The sequence below is a fragment of the Lycium ferocissimum genome, chromosome 2 (genome assembly GCF_029784015.1).
Source record: "Lycium ferocissimum isolate CSIRO_LF1 chromosome 2, AGI_CSIRO_Lferr_CH_V1, whole genome shotgun sequence".
NCBI lineage: Eukaryota > Viridiplantae > Streptophyta > Magnoliopsida > Solanales > Solanaceae > Lycium > Lycium ferocissimum.
Window position 1 is genome coordinate 7,577,412 of NC_081343.1, and position 19,617 is coordinate 7,597,028.

The window sequence follows — 19,617 nt, forward strand, 5'->3', positions numbered from 1 at the left end:
GGCACGATTTAACGAGGAATTAGAACGATCCTAAAAGGACTTCAAGCTCTACAACATAATCTAGAATCAGTTAAGAATAGAAAACACCTATAAATGTTACTCGGGAGTTTCTCGGTCGTACGAGTGATCAAAGCCGCACAAGGAAAACTACACCGAGACATAGCTCCACAGACACCGACAATAATCCTAGGACGTATTTAAACCTAGGCTATGATACCAAGCTTGTCACACCCCAAAACCCACCCTAGATGTGACCGGATGCCATGAACAACATCGGAAGAACCTAAAAGATGCAATAATAACACTTGAACCCGCCATATATATACACAGCTGGCGGCGAGCAAAATATGCCTATAAATACGGATCGTATTTCAAAATACGGGCCATATTCTGTGGCCGTATTTAACGTTAACAAAACAGTGAGCAGTCTAGGGAGCTGGTGAAATACGCCCAGAAATACGGACCGTATTTCAAAATATAGGCGTATTCTCACAGTAGTATTTTATGATAGCAAAATAGTGAGCAACCTAGGAAGGCGGGTGAAATACACCCAAGGAATATGGGCCTTATTTCAAAATACGGGCCATATTGTGTGGCAGTATTTTACATTCAACAAAAACAGTGGAGTCTCGATTCTCCAAGACACTTTCACACTTAATTCGAATCTACGGAGTGTTACAAATGCCTCGAGTTCTTTTTATTTATTCTTACCAAACCCTACTCACTTTTCCAAGTTAAGCAAAGTTTATGGCTCTAATTAATGTTTGCAGCCATCAATTATGAATGAAGAACAAAGAATAAGTAAACCCTAACAATCCATTATACATATATCAATCTTAATTCCCAATCACATAACACCCATCCTAGGGTTCATAACCTTAGTAGAGAAATTAGCTATTCATAATGAAGAATGAAGAACAAAGTAATAAAGATTTCATATTGCTTACTATTGATTAAAATAAGATAAAAGTAATTGCCTTGTTCTCCAAAAGCTCCCAAAACAATGAAGTATTCAATGCTCTAAGTCAAAAGACAAAGTCTGACAACTGATAGTAAATAAAACCCTACAAGGAACTATTTATAGTGGGCCAGTTCGCTCAAAAATCAGATAACAGATCTGGCCCGACAGAACTTTTCACGGACAGTGAAATATTTCACTGACTGTGAGACTTCTTCAGCTACCATGGAATTGCAACTCTTATGAAATCAGGATCATTTTGACGCTACCATTTAACGGACCGTGAAATATTTCACGGTCCGTGGAATGCTTACGTGGAATCATCTTCTTCCACATGACACACTAGAATTGTTTCACATTCAGTTTTATCCACGACCAGTATTTCTTCTCGTGGAATGTTGCCTTCAGTTATTTCAACCCTTCTGTGTCTTTTTGGCTTCTTTTTGTTTAATTTTCACAACTTAGCCTCTCGGGACCTTGAATACCTAAAACAAGATAAAAACACGTAAAAACAACACTAACTTACTTAAAAACAAGTAAAACTTGTCATAAAAAAGCATCATATGTGCCGTAATTTCACGGCACATCAACATCTCCAACTTAAAGTCTTTGCTTGTCCTCAAGCAAGCAATACAACATAAACGACTCAACTAAACTTGATACAATAGAATAAAAATGTCTACAATGGTTTTAGCTAAGAACTACAATCACGTATCTCTTTCACAACTGCCCCTCTCAATTTCACAATTTCAGACAAGATATACCACTCAAAAGTTACAATTCACAATGAAGCTTCAATCCATGAAATAAAGTTATTGGAATTATCAATGCATATACAAATGTTAATTTGGGTAATCACTTGTTTTCACAATTTCTTTCAACCGTTATGCCCTCACGAAGACCAAATAACGTCCCACACACATATGTACAAGGATAAACGGGGCAAAGACAAAGAAGAAGAGAAATGCTCACACTCACAAAGAAGTTCATGTACTACAATTGCAAATACCATATGATTGCCCTTATTTTCAGTGTTCTCAATTTCGGACTGTTCGGTTGTGATCACACTAGGACTTTTTCGGGCTTGTAATGTAGGCGTAGGGACGGGTATGATACATATTTGGATATTAGTGACTCACCCTCCTTGAACACTACATTTTACTTTCTGGGATATGCCTGTCTTCCTCCGTCTTTTCACTTCTTCAATTTCGATATGGTTTTGTTATATCCTGTATTTTGTACATTGGGACAATTCGAGTTAACCACGATAAGTTAGGGACAAGACTATTCCGGGATATGAAGTCGAGACTTTTAACCACGATCTTGTTTTACGGCATAAGTGCTTATGATTTTGTAGTATGGAATATTAAGGAAATTTGGGGTCAAAAATGAATTAAGGAAAAATTATTAATTCATGAATTATGAGGGGCATGTGGCCGGCCACATGAGGTGTGGGCCAAGGCCACATGGAAGCCTAATATATGCTACTAAGGGATAACTAAGTCATCATATTCACCACCTTCATCACTTAGAAAAATCAAGAAACTTGGAGAAGCCAAAGAAAAGGCCATTCGGCCATGGTGGAGGAAAATTGAAGACCAAAAATCTTCATCAAAAAAAATATTCCTTTCTAGCAAACCTACTAATTGAAGGGTCCTTGTTAACGTGGAGTTGTTGTTTGGGTCAACAAACCACTCGTTTTCATCCTTTGCCAACCTTAGCTAAGTTGTGAAGTTAAGAAGAAAGGTAAGGTTTAATCTTGTTTTACATGTTATGGATGGTTTATGTATGTTGTAGTATGTAAAAATGAATGAAACTCATGAAATATTGCATGTGGAAGTTGAGTCGTGTAGGTGTGTGTGTTGTGTAGGAGTGATGAATTAATTCTATTTAGCATGTTTGGTTGTTGTAGTGTGTTGAAATGAATGAAAATCATGAGGTTGGCATGTTGGAGTGGTGGCCGAATACCCCCTCCCTTGTATAGCAAAGAATGAATTGATTTTATGTGGTATTTTGGTTGTTGTTGTTATGAGTTCTAGGATGAAAGTGAGAGTTTAATGATTCAAGTTAATGTTGTAATGGTTACGGGCTGTTTTGGAAGTTAACGTGGCTTTGATGCAATTGTTATATTTATGGAAATGACATTGTTAACGTATGGATTGTTGGTGTAATTAATGAATTTAGGAGAGAGGAATGTGTTGGTGTTGTTGTTTTCGGGTTTGGGGATGGTTCGGGTGAAATGGTGTTTTGTTTAGGTTGTTTGAAATATTGTGTGAATCGTTTAAAGTGTTCTTGAATATTGTTTGAATGGTCTCGGATTAGTAAGTGAACGTATGAGCGTTGATGTTGGTTTGAATGTAAGTAGTTGAATTGAATATAATGGAATGTTGTTGAATTATGTAGAAAAGAGTTTCTAACGTTAGAATGCGTTTTGAATTGATTATTGATGTTGTTAGTGTGGTTGTTGGTATTGTTGTTGGTGAATTTGGCCGAGTTGAATTCTCGGGGTTGTTGTATTTGCAGGGGAAATGCTACCCAAAGTTCTGTAGAATTAAGTACTAGTTTGGAATTGAAGTCCTAAATGCCTATAGCTAATGTTTGGTATCGATGATGTTGTTTTAGATCTTGGGGAGTCCGAGACGTAGGTTTGGATTAGCTTTGAGAGTGGACGAGGTATGTAAATCCTAACCTTTCTTTCTTTTGGCATGTCTTAGTTGTAAATAGGCTATGACACGAGTCTCGAGGTAACTCCACTCTTACGATCCGAGCATGTCTACGATTCTTATTCACCTCTTAATGTTGGCCTTCTTAATGTAGTAATATTATGTTCCCTATGTCTTGGGTATGATTGGATTTCAAACGCTGCATAAAAAGTTTTGTTCCTAAAGAGTCCTACGTCGAAAAAGGGCCGTAACTTTCGTAGACAGAACCGGATCGCCTCGATATGATCGTAGGAGATTCTGTAGTGTATAATGACTACATCTTCCATAGGCGGGCTCGGATTGGGTTGACGCTCGTCCGTGGGTCCCGCGACCTTCCTTTGTATAGTTCTGATGGCTTTTGAAAGAACTTAGTATGGCTATCGCCCCGACCCCCGAGTATGGTTAGTCCACTGATTTATTGAGTCTGTGATAATGATTTTTATGCATATGGTTACTCACGACTCTGCTCGTGCATTCTGTTGTATCTTTCGCCGAGTCCCGGGCCGGTTATGTTGTCGTGCGCACTATATTATATTCCGGTGTTATCTTTGTGTTATGGTTCGCCGAGTCCTCGCCGTAGGCGGGGACCCCATATATTTTGGTGTTATGCCGTGTTATGGCGTTATGATGTGTTGTGGAGATATGTCGGGTTACGGAGACGAAACCTTCTCGGCGTTATCTTTGTGTTATGGCGCTCAATGACGGGCGGCGACCATATTCCCCGAGCCCTATGCATGATTTGTGTTTTAAAAGTAAACGTTTTGGTATTTTGGGATATTATACTTATTTTTAAGACTTGCTTCGATTATGATTACGCTTGTATTTCTTGCTTTGCATACTCGCACATATTACGTACCGACCCCCCTTTCTTCGGGGGCCGCGTTTCATGCCGCGTACGTACGCCCATTTCGGTGATCCGCCGACCCTAGGACACCTATTCTTGCCGTTTGGAGTGCTCCTTTGTTCGAGCTATATTTTGGGTATATACTCTTCCGTGCATATGTATATATTTATTCGGGGGTACGGCGGGGCCCGTCCCGTCATATGATTTTGTCGTTCGTTTTAGAGGTCCGTAGACATGTACGTGGGTTGTGAATATTTCCGTTCGGTTGTGTTCGTATGGTATATGTTTTGGGCGGTCCCGTTCGCCGTGGCGACCCCTTGCGGCTTGCGTTTGTGTATATTTTGGGATGTTGCGCCATATGATAGCCTTGCTAACTTCTGTGATATATATTTGATCTTGCGCCAGTTTGAGACGGCGTTTGATATTTGTATATGTATAAGTTATCTGTATGCGATTCTGGTTAATGAATGTGTTTGGGTGCCCAGCTCGGGCACTAATCACGGCCTACGGGGTTGGGTCGTGACAGGTTTCAACAAACTACTATATATTCACTATCTCTTTGTTCAATAATTTTCCAATTTTTTTTTTAATTATTATTATTAGATATACAAACACAACCTCATCGAATCCTTTACTAGGTCACTCACATCACCCTCAACTTAGGCTTTTAGCCTCTTTCTCACGCATGTTTTACCCTTAACTTAGGCTCTTCGGCCTCTTTCTATTCTCTTATGGCGTCAAGGAGGGAACGGGTACAAAGACAGAATTATTTCACACAAGAGTATGGGTTATTTAACGGATAGCCAAGGAAAAGGTTAAAGGCTCAAAGGGGGAAACTAGGGAATATATACATGAACGGGTTAGGCTTATAAGGAAATCAGGGCTTCAAATTCACACAGAGAAAGCCTAAGATCATTTCAACACCCAAACTGTCCTTAGTAATCAAGCATGACCAACGGGGCAAGCTCTAGATTGTAAGTATAAACATGAACACATACTAACGAATCATACACACATTGGCATAAGGATTGTTTTATCGACTACCCAAGCAAACATTTGTCACACATAATACCCCAATACTCAAAATGCCATCAAAAGAAGCATACATGTCAATACACTAACACATTCTGAGCATATACATTCATTTTTTGGAGAGGGGTCCTTTTTCATTAAGAACACAAAATCACATATACATAGCCATAAGTTCATCAACCACTACCATCTAAGTTATAATTACTCTATTTTACCTAAACAACCTAAACATGCCGATTTCAATAGAAATAAACCCCTTGGGAAAAAAACTCTGGCATAGAAAAATTGAGGGGGTCCTAAACACATATATGCAAATATACAAAATCAACTACCAACTAGCCCACCCCTAATTGAAGAATAATGCATTGTCCCCAATGCGTAAAATATATGAAATACAAAGGGCAAGAGCTCCCTAGGGCACACTAGGTGCTGTGGTCTGCAATCATCTCTTGAGGCTTGTCAGCTGCTGGAACTGGAGTCTCCATAGGCTTGTCAGCCTCTGGAGCAGGAGCACTAATGGTAGTCTCCGAAACAAGAGCCGTGCCATTCTCAGCTATATCAACATCTGCAGGAATCTCCTCAGTCTGTGGCTTTTCAGTGCTAAGTGGAGGTTCGATGGCCTGTACCGAATTGGAAGAAGCACTGGTTCCCTGGACATCCTCACAGGATATCTGCATAGCCAACTTCATCTGTCTCTCCTCATCCTTCTTATCCTTAAGAGCTGAAACGGACACGAGATCCTCTGAGGCATACCGAACGAACACCTCCTCATCATCATCTTCCTCCTCAAATCTCTTTCTTTTGCCTTTCCTTTGAGATGGGGAGTCATCCCCCAGGAACTTCATAATCGAAAGTGTTGCTGCTAAATCTACCCACTGTGCTAAGGAGGTATGCGGTGTAACGTCCGCTTCCGGCCTACAACTCTTCCTTATCTACCCTCAATTGACTCAGCTCAGTCTGAAGTACCCCCAAATCTATCTCTGGATAGTTCTTGGTGAACTTCCTGAACCTCAACTCAATACCATCTATCCTCAAATGAAGTCAATGTTTCTGTTGTTGCATTGGATCCATAGCTTCTTGATCTGCTTAGTAACAAAACCTTTCAGTACTTCCACTAAGTTAGTGACATGTCGATCTGCTCGGTCGGCTTTGACATAGGAATCATGAAAGTTCTGTCCGGTGAAAGGAATCAAACGACCACCCGACAAATCTGTGGTGGCAACAGTAGTAGTAGTAGTAGTAGTTGTTGTAGCAGGTGTTGCAGTAGGGGCTGAACTAGCCCCGCTGAGGATGCCTGCGCCTCTGAAGTAGAAGGTCCTACAGAAGTCTCCCGAGTCGCCCAAGCACTGGCTCCTCATGATCCTGCATCTTAGACCGAAGGTGTGTCGGCGTCACACCACCAGGATTGCCTTGACCATAGGTAGCGCATTGTCCGACTGAGTAGGATAGATGCGGGTTAGTATAACAGACCATCAGAACTTTCCCTCAACCGAAAGGTCTTCGTTTTTTATTTCAGCATTAACATTTTTCCTACACTTGGGATCTCATTTTGCAATTACAAGGGCTAGCCATAGTAGCTCGATTTTCTGCTCACTCTTGGTTCTGCCCATTCTATGCTCCACCTCATCAGTATTTTCAGGTGGTACATAATCCTCTCCAAAGTAGAACAGGTTAATTGCCTTACCGGAGTAATCAACCTTCACCTCTCTGACGGTAACATTAGATAGCATTATCGAATTTTCCTTCATCTGCACAGGCTTATACCTCTTCCTCAGCACAGTTGCATAAAAGGCATAGAATTCTCTAACCAAGACCAGGCAATACTCCCCAGGGATTGGCCAAGGAACTCCCATTTATAGAACTTGAGAATCGTTAGGATGTTTAGGTGATGAGTTTCCAACCCCTCCGATTCTCCACTCCTCATAGATGCTCCTTCTCGGTTGTCCACATGCTTTGGTTATCTCAATACCATGATCATATATTTGCTTTGACCCGTCAATCGAGAACTGCAGTGCGTTCTCATACCGAGCTTTCTACCTCACTTCAGCTCTTCTTGCAGCCTCTTCACTATCCAACTCTGCTTGAGTGTTTTGTTCTGATAGGCTGGGACTTTGTTCATTACCAGAACTATCAGTAGGTGAAGACGAATCCCCCTCGTCAGACTGGGCGATTGTTGGAGTTTGCACTACCCTTCTTCATTGGGTCATAATGAGAGGTGATTCCTCTTCAACTGCATGCTTTTCTTTATCACGGAGTCTAGATTTGGATTGTGGTTGCCCTTTGCCCTGGCCAGTTTGTTTCACCGCACCTTATCTAACTTGGTTCTTAGGAGCTATATCTGCATAACAACCGAATTAGTGTTTGAAATAACAACAATTCACATATAGTGGTGCAATATTCACGGGACCATGAAATTTTCTACGGTCCGTGAATCTGACCGTGAAAGTGTAACAGAGAACCCAATTTTTGAAACCATTTTAACTGTTGGGTTTCGCGGTCCGCGGACTTGACTGTGGAATTAAAATAGTAGGCCTAGTTAGGAAAGCATTTTTTAACGTTTTATTTCAATGGTCCGTGAAACTTTTCATGGACCATGAATTCAACTGTCAAATTTAAAATGATTCCAGATCTTTCAGAGATATTTTCACCCTCTTTTTAACGGCCCGTGAAAATTTTCACGGTCTGTGGATTTGAATTGATAGTTCTTCAACTATGCAACTTTCCACAATTTATATCAGACTTCCATATTTGGTTCAAATTAACACATGATTCATGCTAGTATATAATTTAGGCAACTCAGACTTCATCCTTTTGCTCACTCTTTTTTTTTTAAAATTTAATGAGCAATTGGCAGGCATCGTAGTTCAAGAACGAATTCTTTGATTATAATGCCCTCCGACTCAATAGATGTCAAATTAACATCTTCCCTAACATGATTCGATTGCCCACAAGTTATAGTTTACCCAGACTTCACCTATTTCCAAATACAAACTATTGCCGGGCGTCGTGATTTAAGAATGAATTCTTCGATCACACCGCCCTCCGACTTAATGGAATTGCAACACTATCTTTCTATGAGTTCGTAATTTCACAGCAAACCAAATCCGAATCCCCCAACTTATTTCACAAGGTACACCCCATATCACAAGAAATTCTTTATTAGGAAAAACATCAAACGCCTTATATGCATTGTTAATTCACCAATATTTAAGCTAATAATGGGTACATTAGACTTCCCCACTTTTCATCAATAATAGCCCAGCAATATCATGTACTATCAATTCAAAAATCTATATGAAAACACAAGAAAATTGCAGTAGCACAATCACCGGTTTCAAACCATTCAGAGAAGTGAATATTCAACTTTAAGTACTTAGGGTTCAAACCATGTGAGAATCAAGGGAAAAACGTGAACATACTTGAGAGAAGATAATTCCTTGCTTGATTTCACACAAAAGCTTAGCAATTCTAGAACATGAGAACAAAAAACTTGTGCAATTGGTTATTGGGAGGTGTGGGGATGATGGAATGGCACATTGGAGTTTATATAACAGGGTGTGAGGAATCGATGGAAGATGAAGAGTTATGATAGATTAATGGTGGATGATGATAGGGTTGAAGGTGAGGGGTTGTAAGACTTTTGAATGGAACGGTAAAAGTGGAAGGTAGGAAAAGTGGGGAACTTTGGAGTTGAATAGGCTATTTGGAAGAGTTGGGGTGATTTAGGGTTTTTCGGGTTAAATCAATTCCCGCTTCCTTTTCACGGACTGTGAATTATTTCACGTGCCAAAACACGGTATTTACCTGGGCCCATAATGCCGTGGTCACTAGAAATTCCACGACCCAAAGAGTGGACCGTGGAAAGTTTCACGGTCCGTCAATTATATCGTGAAACCAGTCCAGTGATGATTGCTTTGTTGCTCCAATCGAAGGTCAGTTTCATGGCCCGTGAAATATTTCACGGACCGTTCTTCTGACCGTATGATGATCACTGCGACTACCATTTTCCACGGGCCGTGGAAATTTTAATGGGCCATGGATTCACCTATGAACCAGTTCCAGAGAGCTATATTTGAGGCCTTCTTTTCATGCTCTGTTCCACGGTCCGTGAACTCTTTGACTGTTCGTTTGACGGCCCGTGGAACCAACTCCTGTACCTGTGATTTTCTCAACAACTTTTCCACTGCATCCTTCACACCAACGCACATTAAACAACACAAACAAAAACAAAGGAAATGTGAATTCTAACAACAAAAAGCAATAAACTTGGGTTGCCTCTTGATTTTATGTCACGGCCTGACGATGGTACCATTTTACTCCTGGTCAGGAGTGTATCCATGCTTTAGCCTGTGCCTATCCATGATCTTATCTCCATCAATTCACCAGTGGTAACATTTCACCCTCTGGCCATTAACCCGAAATGTCTGAGTTCCATCCATGGTTTTCACTTCTATTGAGCCATTGGGCAAAGCACGTATCAATTCGAAGGGTCCAGGCTATCTGGATTTTAAGTTGCCTGGAAGGGGCTTCAACCTTGAGCTATATAGCACGACAGAATCACCCTTCTGAAAGTCTCACTTGAGAATCTTCTGGTCGTGATAGTGTTTCATCCTTTCTTTATACAAAGCTGCACTCTCATAGGCCTGGTACCGAAACTCATCCATCTCATTAAGTTGAAACAACCGAAGTTTAGTTGCTTCTTCCCAATCCATATTTAGCTTCTTCAGTGCCCACATGGCCTTATGCTCAAGTTTGACTAGCAAATGACATGCCATGCCAAAAACTAGCCTGAAAGGCAAAGTCCCAGTAGGAGTCTTGTATGCAGTTCGATAAGCCGAAAGAGCATCAAGCTTCTGGGACCAATCTGTCCTATTAGCATTGACTGCCTTGGATAAAATACTCTTACTCTCCCTATTAGAAACTTCCACCGACCACTCGTCTGAGGATGATAAGGTGTTGCCACCCTATGCTTCATACCATACTTTTCCATCAGACTCGCAAAGGCTCTATTGCAAAAGTGTGAACCACCATCGCTGATGATTGCCTTTGGAGTACCGAAACGAGTAAAGATGTTTTTCTTCAGGAACCCCAATACAATTTTCGCTTCATTTTTGGTTAAAGCTACTGCTTTTACCCATTTTGACGCGTAATCTACAGCCACCGAGATGTATTTCATACCACAAGAGCTCACAAAGGACCCATAAAATCAATCCCCTAAATATCGAACTGTTTGACCTCCATCATGAAATTCATAGGCATCTCCTGCTTCCTACCAATAGTACCTTGTCATTGGCATTGATCAAATAATCGTACCAACCAGTTTGCATCATGGAAGAGAATGGGCTAGTAATACTCACATCATGGAAGAGAGTTGGCTAGTAATACCTACATTCAAAAACCTTGGCTGCAGTCCGAGTTCCACTATGATGACCTTCAACAGGAGAGTCATGGCAAGCTTTCAAAATTTCCATCACCTCAGGCTCTGGGACACAACACCGAATGATGGTATCAGTGTATGTACGAAATAAGTATGGCTCATCTCAATAGTACGGACAAGAATCTCTTAAGAATTTCTTCTTCTGGTACTCCTTAATTTCATCTGGAATAATGCCCGTCACGAAAAAGTTGGTGATATTTGCATACCATGGTGCCACCTCGAATGACATCGCAAGAACTCTCTCATCTGCGAAGGTATCATCTATATAAAGCTCCTCTGAAGGTCCCCTAACTTCTTCAATGTTACGACCCAAGCTGATGATTCGTGACGAGTGCCCGACCTCTACTGACCAAACACCCTTAAACTCGTACCTGGATCTCACTGAGTAACAGGGTGGCCCATATATAGTTTATAACTGAGCTATACAAACTCCTGTAAGATTAACACAATAGACTCTGCATCAAGAACTCACAACCAGCATATATATATATATATATATATGTGCTGAGGATAACAAAGACAAGCCGACTAAGCCGCTAGGTATGCTATACAACAAAAATAAGAGCTGACATGGCTACATAACATCACAACTACATACAACTGTCTACAGACCTCTATGGAGCACGAGCTGTAGAAAGGACAGGACAAGGCTCTGTCATACCCATATATGCATGTCAAAATAACATACTGGGGACTGTGTGACAGCCTCCGAACCAAATGGAGCGCATCGACCGCAAATACCGAGCAAGACCTCACCGAGCCGGATCGCCTCCGGCTACTTCGAACTCGCGGGAATGAACGCAGCGTTCACAAGAAAGGACGTCAGTACGAATAATGTACTGAGTATGTAAGACATAAGAGTAACAAGAGAGAGAGAGGATATACGGGAACTTTAATGCAGATGAATGTAACCTGTATGTTTGAACTGCTCCTGAGAACTGATAATATGCATAACTCATGTAGATGCATGCATGAGGTCGTACATATGCATATATGCGTATACAACGTCTGTCAAACCTCTGTGGGCATCCCATTATGTCATACTAGCCGGCATTATCATCACCATCAACATTATCGTCGTCATCATATCATCATATGACCATCTCATCAGGTGGTAATGCGTATATAACGCCGTCACCTTCCCCATACCCCATATATATATATATAGTACAAACTATATGCGTATATAACGTTTTCTGGTCATGGGTCAATGTCCATATGTATAAATGAATGCAATGCATAAGTGAGCTGAATAAACAGGACTCTCAGAGTGACATAAAGTTGTCACGACCCAAACCGATAGGCCGCAACAAGTGCCCGACCATTGCTGGCCAAGCACTCATATGCTTGCATTTACTTCTCACTGACTGTCCTGGGCCCATATACAATCTGTAACTGTGCTAAACTGTCTCCCGAACAATTAACATAAAAGACATCGTACCTGGAACTCAAGGCCAATGCATACATATAAACATAAACACTGAGAATAACAGCGTGAGCCGACATATATACTGTACAACAAAATACATGCTGACGGGGCTGTATAATATCATGACTACATATCACCGTTCTACGTACCCTATGGAGTACGAATCGTAGAAATGACAGGGACAAGGCCCCGCCGTACCCATATATGTACATAACCGAATAGCATACCAAAAGGAGTGTAGCTCCCATCAATGAGCGACCGACCGCTGCTGAGGGGAGGTCCTACTGCTGCGAATCGTCTGACTGGCTACTTGGTCCTGCGGGCATGAACATAGCGTCCACAAGAAGGGACGTCAGTACGAATAATGTACCGAATATGTAAGGCATGAATAGTAACATAGTAAGGGATGTAAAGTATGACTAATAATAGAATGGAAATATAGAGCATATTGTGAGATAAAAGAGTAACCTGTACATGTGGGTGCCTCGTAGGGCGGATGCCATGCATGCTTAGCTTTCTTTGAAAAATATTTTTTGTTCATATATACAAAACATAGAACATATCATGTTGCCGAGGCGTCAGCTCCAATCCATTTAACCACATATGTCCCGCGTCCGGGCATCCCGCGTTCGGGATGATATCATATCATATTATACCAGCTGATCAGGTGGCCATGCATCTATAGCGCCTCGCCCTTTTTCCCATATTCCCCATATACATATACATATATCATATACACATATATCATATAAGCAGCATTTACGAGAGCCCAAGAAAAGCTATAACTCTATCGGAGCGACGTAAGTCGGTAACCTCCGATTATATTATGGAATAATCATCGCTCTATCTCACCTTGAAGGAACGATTATTTTAAGGTGAGGCCAACAACAATGAATAAAATTGATAAAGTTAGAAAAATAGCTCAATATTCTCATAAAAATATCGATCTCATAACTTGAGACATTTATCTATAAAAACATCATCATCATACCATCAGAGAAAATATTCTCACTCTTAACGTCATCATTATCATGGTAAAAACATGTTCGTCGCTGTTATCACAAGAGCTCACATAATCATAACCATTGGTTTGGAAAATACGAGCATTTTGGAAAGACACTTACGGGTTCTCGGGAAAAGAATCATGCTTTGGAGTCATAAACATCTAGCTTTTGAAAACAAAGAAGTAATGAAAACATTTATGAAATCGTACCATAAGAATCATGCCTTTGAAAGAAAGGGACAAGCCTTAACATACCTTTCGGTCGCCTTAGTCATTCAACGTTTATACTTCCAAGCTCGTAAATCTACATATAAACCATTCATACTATTATTAGGCTCAATGTCATACGCTCGTCTTAAGCCTTCAATTTAATTCCGTTTAAGAATGCCGAAATTAGCAACACCTCCCCCGTTTATATGCCTAGCCCGAAATCACAATTCAAAGAACCAACAATAACAACAACAATACCAACATCAATAACATCATTTCCCAACACTAATATGTGCCATAAAATGGGCCCACACGCGTTTTCCAACTTCCATAACTAACCAACTTACTACACAATTGTTTAGCGACTTTATCTCCGTAAATAAGCCTTAAATAATACCAAAAGAGAAAGATTCATACCTTTTTTCTTGTTAAGACATCAATATCTTCAATAGCCACCTTGAATCCACCGCAAAACCATACTAGAATCACATCTATGCGTTTATCCGAGCTTCGATTAATACTCCGCCACTTGAAAATTGCTTACTTTTTGATTCCATAACTCCCTCTTCAATTTTTCTGAGCAAATCTGGTGAAAAAAAGAGGTTTTTGCCCTTTATATAGGGGTCAAATTCGGGTCGGGTCACTGTAGAAATTTACTGTAGCAGTACTGTAGCAAGTCGGCTATTGTAGCAGTACTGTAGCACGTGTTTCTGCTCTGTCATCTGAACTTGTAACGTCCATAATTCTCTATTCCGATGTCCTATTGATGAGCGGTTTGTTGTGTTGGAAACTAGACTCGACGAAATTCATTTTAGGCTTTTGTTTTACCTTAAAACACTTCATATGCTAAGAGATATTCATCCCCCAAGTTGGACCAAAATTTTCACACAAAACATTACCCATCCTTTCTCCAAAGTCGTACTATTCCATTTCTTCCACTCATTTCCTTATAAAACCTTCCGGTATACCTTATATACACTCTTCACTCATTAAATGTACTTGATCATGCTTGCTTATATTTCAAAGTGGTTTTACTTAACCATAACTCAACGTACTCATGTTTCAAATTTAATAAGTGCTTCTTCGAAGATACGGGGTGTAACATAAGTCGTACTATCTTCGATAGACATTCTTAAGCTAACAACATCAGTATACGTGATCTCAAGATCCATGAACAGAAGGAATAATTATAAAAGAGGTACAAGAACATCAAAGATTAGAGTACTCCTAATGCTTCTAAGAGTAGAGTAAAATGGAAGCTCGTTCATTTGTTTGTTCATATTACAAGGGTCATGCCAAAGAGAAAGAAAGGACAACCTTAATACACCTGAAGCTTACTTCTCGACTTTCCAACCTACTTTATGTCTTGCAATATACATATAAAACCATTCATTCTAATGTTAGGCTCATCGTCATATGCTTGTCTTAAGCCTTCAAATTAAATCCTCTTAGAATCTGTCGAAATTCGGGCAGCATCTCCTCTGTTTATATCCCTAGCCCGAAATCACAATACCAACAAAACAACAATAATAGCAACACTAATATCAACAACATCATCATCAATACCAATATAATTAATAAAAAATCCCACACGATGTTTACCCAATTTCTCACCTAATCAATCGACATTACGAAGCTTTAGCAACTAAATCTCCATAATAAGATTCATAATATCAATAGTAAAGAATATCCTTACCTCAATCAAGGTTGGAAGAGCTTGAAATATTGTTTATCTTTGATATATTCCTTCGTCCCGTAAAGATTTGATGTTTAGAACAAGAATTACAAAACCCTATACGCTTCCCGAGCCTCGTATATAGTCTCGTTACTTAATCCACTCTAATCCCTCAATTTTATGACACACACACTCCTATATGTTGCTGAGCTTTTTGGGAAATAATTTGGGTGAAAAATGGGGGGTTTTGGCCCTTATATTGAGGGTTAAAGTCAGTTCCCACCGACTTAAAATTAACCCTGCGCGATCGCGCTAGGAAGTGGAGTGGACGCGCTGGGCTGTCTGACGAGCTTCTACGCGTTTGCACCGACCAAACGTCTGGCCTGTCAACCAGACTTGTAACGTCCATAACTCTTTACTCCGATGCCGTATCGACGAGAGGTTTGTTGCGTTGAAAACTAGACTTCATGAACTTCAACTTAGTAGGTTGGTTTCTTTCAAAACTCTTCATATGTTAGAAGACATTCTTTCCCCAACTTGGTTCATACTTTGTTGTTTAAAGTAATGCTCATCTTCTTCCAAAGTCATACTAACTCAACGCCTTCAACTCATTTCCTTATAGGACCTCCTGGTATTCCTTGTGTGCATCCTTTACTCCTAGAATATACTCAATAATTCTCCGCTCCTTATGTTCCGAAGTTGTTTTACTTAGCCATAGTTCAACATACTTACGTCAAAATTTGATAAGCGCTTCTCCGAAATTACAGGGCATAACATCCTTCCCCCCTTAAGAACATTCGTCCTCGAATGTTGAAGTAGGACCCGTTTTGATGTTGATGTCAATATTCTCACCTGCATCTTCTGGTATTTACTTTACTTACTTACAGTCTTACTCATGTATTCGGAACCAAACTTATTTGAACTAAGCAACTTATGATCCTCTTCGTAGTTCCTTGGAGGCGATATATCTTATGTTAATAAATCGTAACCATAATTTACAGACTTATGATGCTCTATCGATTTGTTGAAGAGACAATCCTCTCCTATTCATTTGGGATTTAAACCTTTATACTTATGATCCATTCAATCTTTCCTCATATTCTGCTGGCGATTTCTGAGAACTTATCCATTAACCCATCATTCATATGAATAGTGCTCAACGTGATATTTAGTTTTCCTTCCTTTTTACCCCTCTTAGCTTTACCCTCTATTTCTACTGATTGCGCTGTATTTGGAGCTTTCTCCCGCCGAAATGTTGCTCTATCTCTTGTCCGCATATCGTTCGATTATCACCGCACCGATTGATTTCCGCTCAACTAGTTAATATTTTCCTTAACCCTTTTGGGTTTTCTTATACCGAATCTTTGGCATTCCCGCCTTACGCGTAGTATTCGATAATTCTTTACACCTGAGCGCGCCTCAATTCTCGACGATTAATCTTTCTTGGATTCCTTGGTTTCTTTATATTAGCAATAACATGGTTTCTTCTTAACATATACAGTTCTTTCTTGTGCAATTACTAGCTCATCATCCTTACGTACATGTACACTCTATATTTATGATTTCACAATTCCTTTGGTATTTCGTGATTACTGTTGTTTTACTACTAATGGGTGTATTCTCGAGTTCACTAAATTTCTTGCCCAATCAATTCTTGAATATTATTTTCCTTCTCTTGTGGCTAAAATTTATGCTCGTACTCTCGGTCATCCCTTTTTCTTATCACCTGTCTGTTTACTAGTTCTTCATACGTTATCATCATTGTTGTCCCTTCGACCCCTATTGTTTACACCCTTATATGCTTGTTTACCCAGTACTTACCACATACCTTTATCCACTTTTGGTCCCGTCTTCCTTTTTGTCCCCTTTTTGTATGTCAGAAATTCTTACTCCTTTGACCTTTATGTATCCTTCTTATGCTTCACAGATATTCCATGTCTTCATCTTCTTGGAGTTTAACTTATTCTTTCCCCCTTAAGGATAACCTCAAAAACTGGTAATATAGTATCCCTTACTTTCCTGTAGCAACTGAATCGATCCTTACGGTATTTTATCTTCCAGCTAATATAACACCAAAATTTGCCTTCACCCATACTCTTTACTTAATTCTCTCTCTTTTAATAAGGCTTCTTATGCTCGGTCTAGGCTATCGGTAATTCTTGTATTTACATCAAGAATATCTCGAATCTCTTCTTCAATGATCCTCTTCTTTTAGTTTATCCTTAAAGTTGCTAATCCTTAGTCTGGCTGATAAAGTAGGGATAAATTTAGAAATTTGCCGAAATGTGAACCAAGCTCCTTACCATGCAGTAAATTCAAATCATTTCACTCTTTCCTTTGTCTGTAGTTTTCAATCATTGATATCTAGTATAACTATTATTGTGCTTATTCCATGAGGTTTCATTGCCACCAGCTTTGTTCCAATCAAACGCATCATCGCTTTATTACTCCCTTTGAGATTCTTCTTGGACTCTTGGCCTTCGCTTGATTCTTTCCTGATAAATCTTCCCTATAGTCTGGCATACCCCATTTGATGTTTGAGTTTATCGATCGTACAGATATTCAAAGTCCTTAAATACTCATTTCCTCTATTTACCTTTTGCGATTGAAGAGTTTTGTCTGTTCCCTCTCCTATACTAACCCTATCTTTTAGCCAACCAAATCTGGTTTCTTCTTTTAATGCCATCATAAGTCAATGTACCATCATATCTATTTCTTACGACCCACTCTTTCATTTGCCCAGCTCATGCCGTTCTGTAGTTCTTCTTTACTAAGTGGTTGTAGCATAGTCAGGCATCATAGTTCTTCCAATAGCTTATCGATCCTTGTCCTACTCATAATTACTTATAAAATATCTCTTTTTCTTCCTCTTTTCATCCCTTTCTTACCTTCGCCCATGATGCCATAACTTGTTCATATATTCATCTTATTCCCTTTATAATCAAATTTCTGTACTCCTTATCAAGACTCTTGTCCCATGCTATCGATGTTTTGCCTCTTGGCCAAACTTATTAGCTTATTAACCTTCCTCTTGTCCTTGATGGTTACACAACTTCCTTTAACCAACTCATTGGTGCACTTTTCTTACTTTTGCCCTTAGGGTCTTTCTTGACTTCCCTTGCTCATAAAGTGCTCTTCCCCACTTGCCATGCTATATGTCACGACCCAACCCCGTAGGCCGCGACTAGTACCCGAACTGGGCACCCGAGTACTCATATACCTCAGAATCACAACACCGGTCTATGCGTACACAATTATCAAATATAACATCACACTATTGCAAACACAAATACGTATATATCAAAAATCGATAAGGGCCGTGTTTCAAATCCACTTTATTACTTCGTAAAAATTTTTGGCGAGTTTCCTTGTTTTTCGATTATCCAATATAACCACACACGCATTTTAAAATACCAACAAAGGCGTCACACAGGGCCAACGACAACGTATACATATATATACGGCCGACAAGGCAGCTATGGCGGTGAAACCGCTCAACACACGTATCATACAAGTCTAACCAAACCGATCGGCACAACCCACACACGTTTATCCACGTACCTCTAAACGAATATTAATCATATGACGGAACGGGGCCCCGCCGTACCTTGAATAGACAAATATGTACAACGTAAAAAGTATATACCAAAATACGGACTACGGAAATAAAGGAGCACTTGAACAAGAGAGGGTGACCTAAAAGCTCGTGATCACCAAGTGGTGCGTACCGTACTGCGGGCATAAACGCGACCCCGAAGAAAGGGGGTCAAGTACGGAATATGTAATCGAGTATGCAAAGCGGAAACACAAATAACATAGTCATAACCGAAGCAAGAAGTGTGAAAAATGAACGTAGAATCGAGAATACTGTAGTGCTTGCGTACCGAAGTACAAATCATCCATAAAGGTACGGCAAGCCAATAAAATAATCGTAGTACTAACATGCTTAACTTCGTTTGTACAACGCTTCGTTTTCAGTGTATATAGAAGATAAAATAATTTATGTGGTCGACATTAAACGACCGGTCAAAATCCAAAATGTCCCAAAATCGCATATCATATTACATACACACACGTACAGATGTCACAAGAACCCAGCGATATCACATATTCACACATACACATACCGCGGCCAAGTATCCAGCGGTCAATATCACACATACCGCGGTCAAGTATCCGGCGGTCAATAATACGCATACCGCGGTCAGAAGTATCCAATCGGTCCAATAACACGCATACCGCGCAGTATCCACGCAACTATCACATGTAAATGAGCAATTAAACAATTAAATTATCTCCTAAAATCCGATAACCAAATACATTTACT

At 40.0% G+C, this 19,617-nt stretch overlaps 1 protein-coding gene across 1 annotated transcript in view; it reads right to left on the reverse strand.

Annotated features, from left to right (window-relative positions):
* Window positions 1-10,110: 10,110 nt before the first annotated feature.
* LOC132047400 (uncharacterized) overlaps window positions 10,111-19,617 on the reverse strand; it is an 18,294-nt gene continuing 8,787 nt past the window's right edge. Inside the window, exons 3-5 of the mRNA XM_059438449.1 lie at window positions 10,926-11,018; window positions 10,514-10,687; window positions 10,111-10,418 (exon numbers count right to left, since the gene is read on the reverse strand). Of these exons, the coding sequence (XP_059294432.1) occupies window positions 10,111-10,418; window positions 10,514-10,687; window positions 10,926-11,018 (575 nt within the window). The remainder of the gene's footprint in view (window positions 10,419-10,513; window positions 10,688-10,925; window positions 11,019-19,617) is intronic.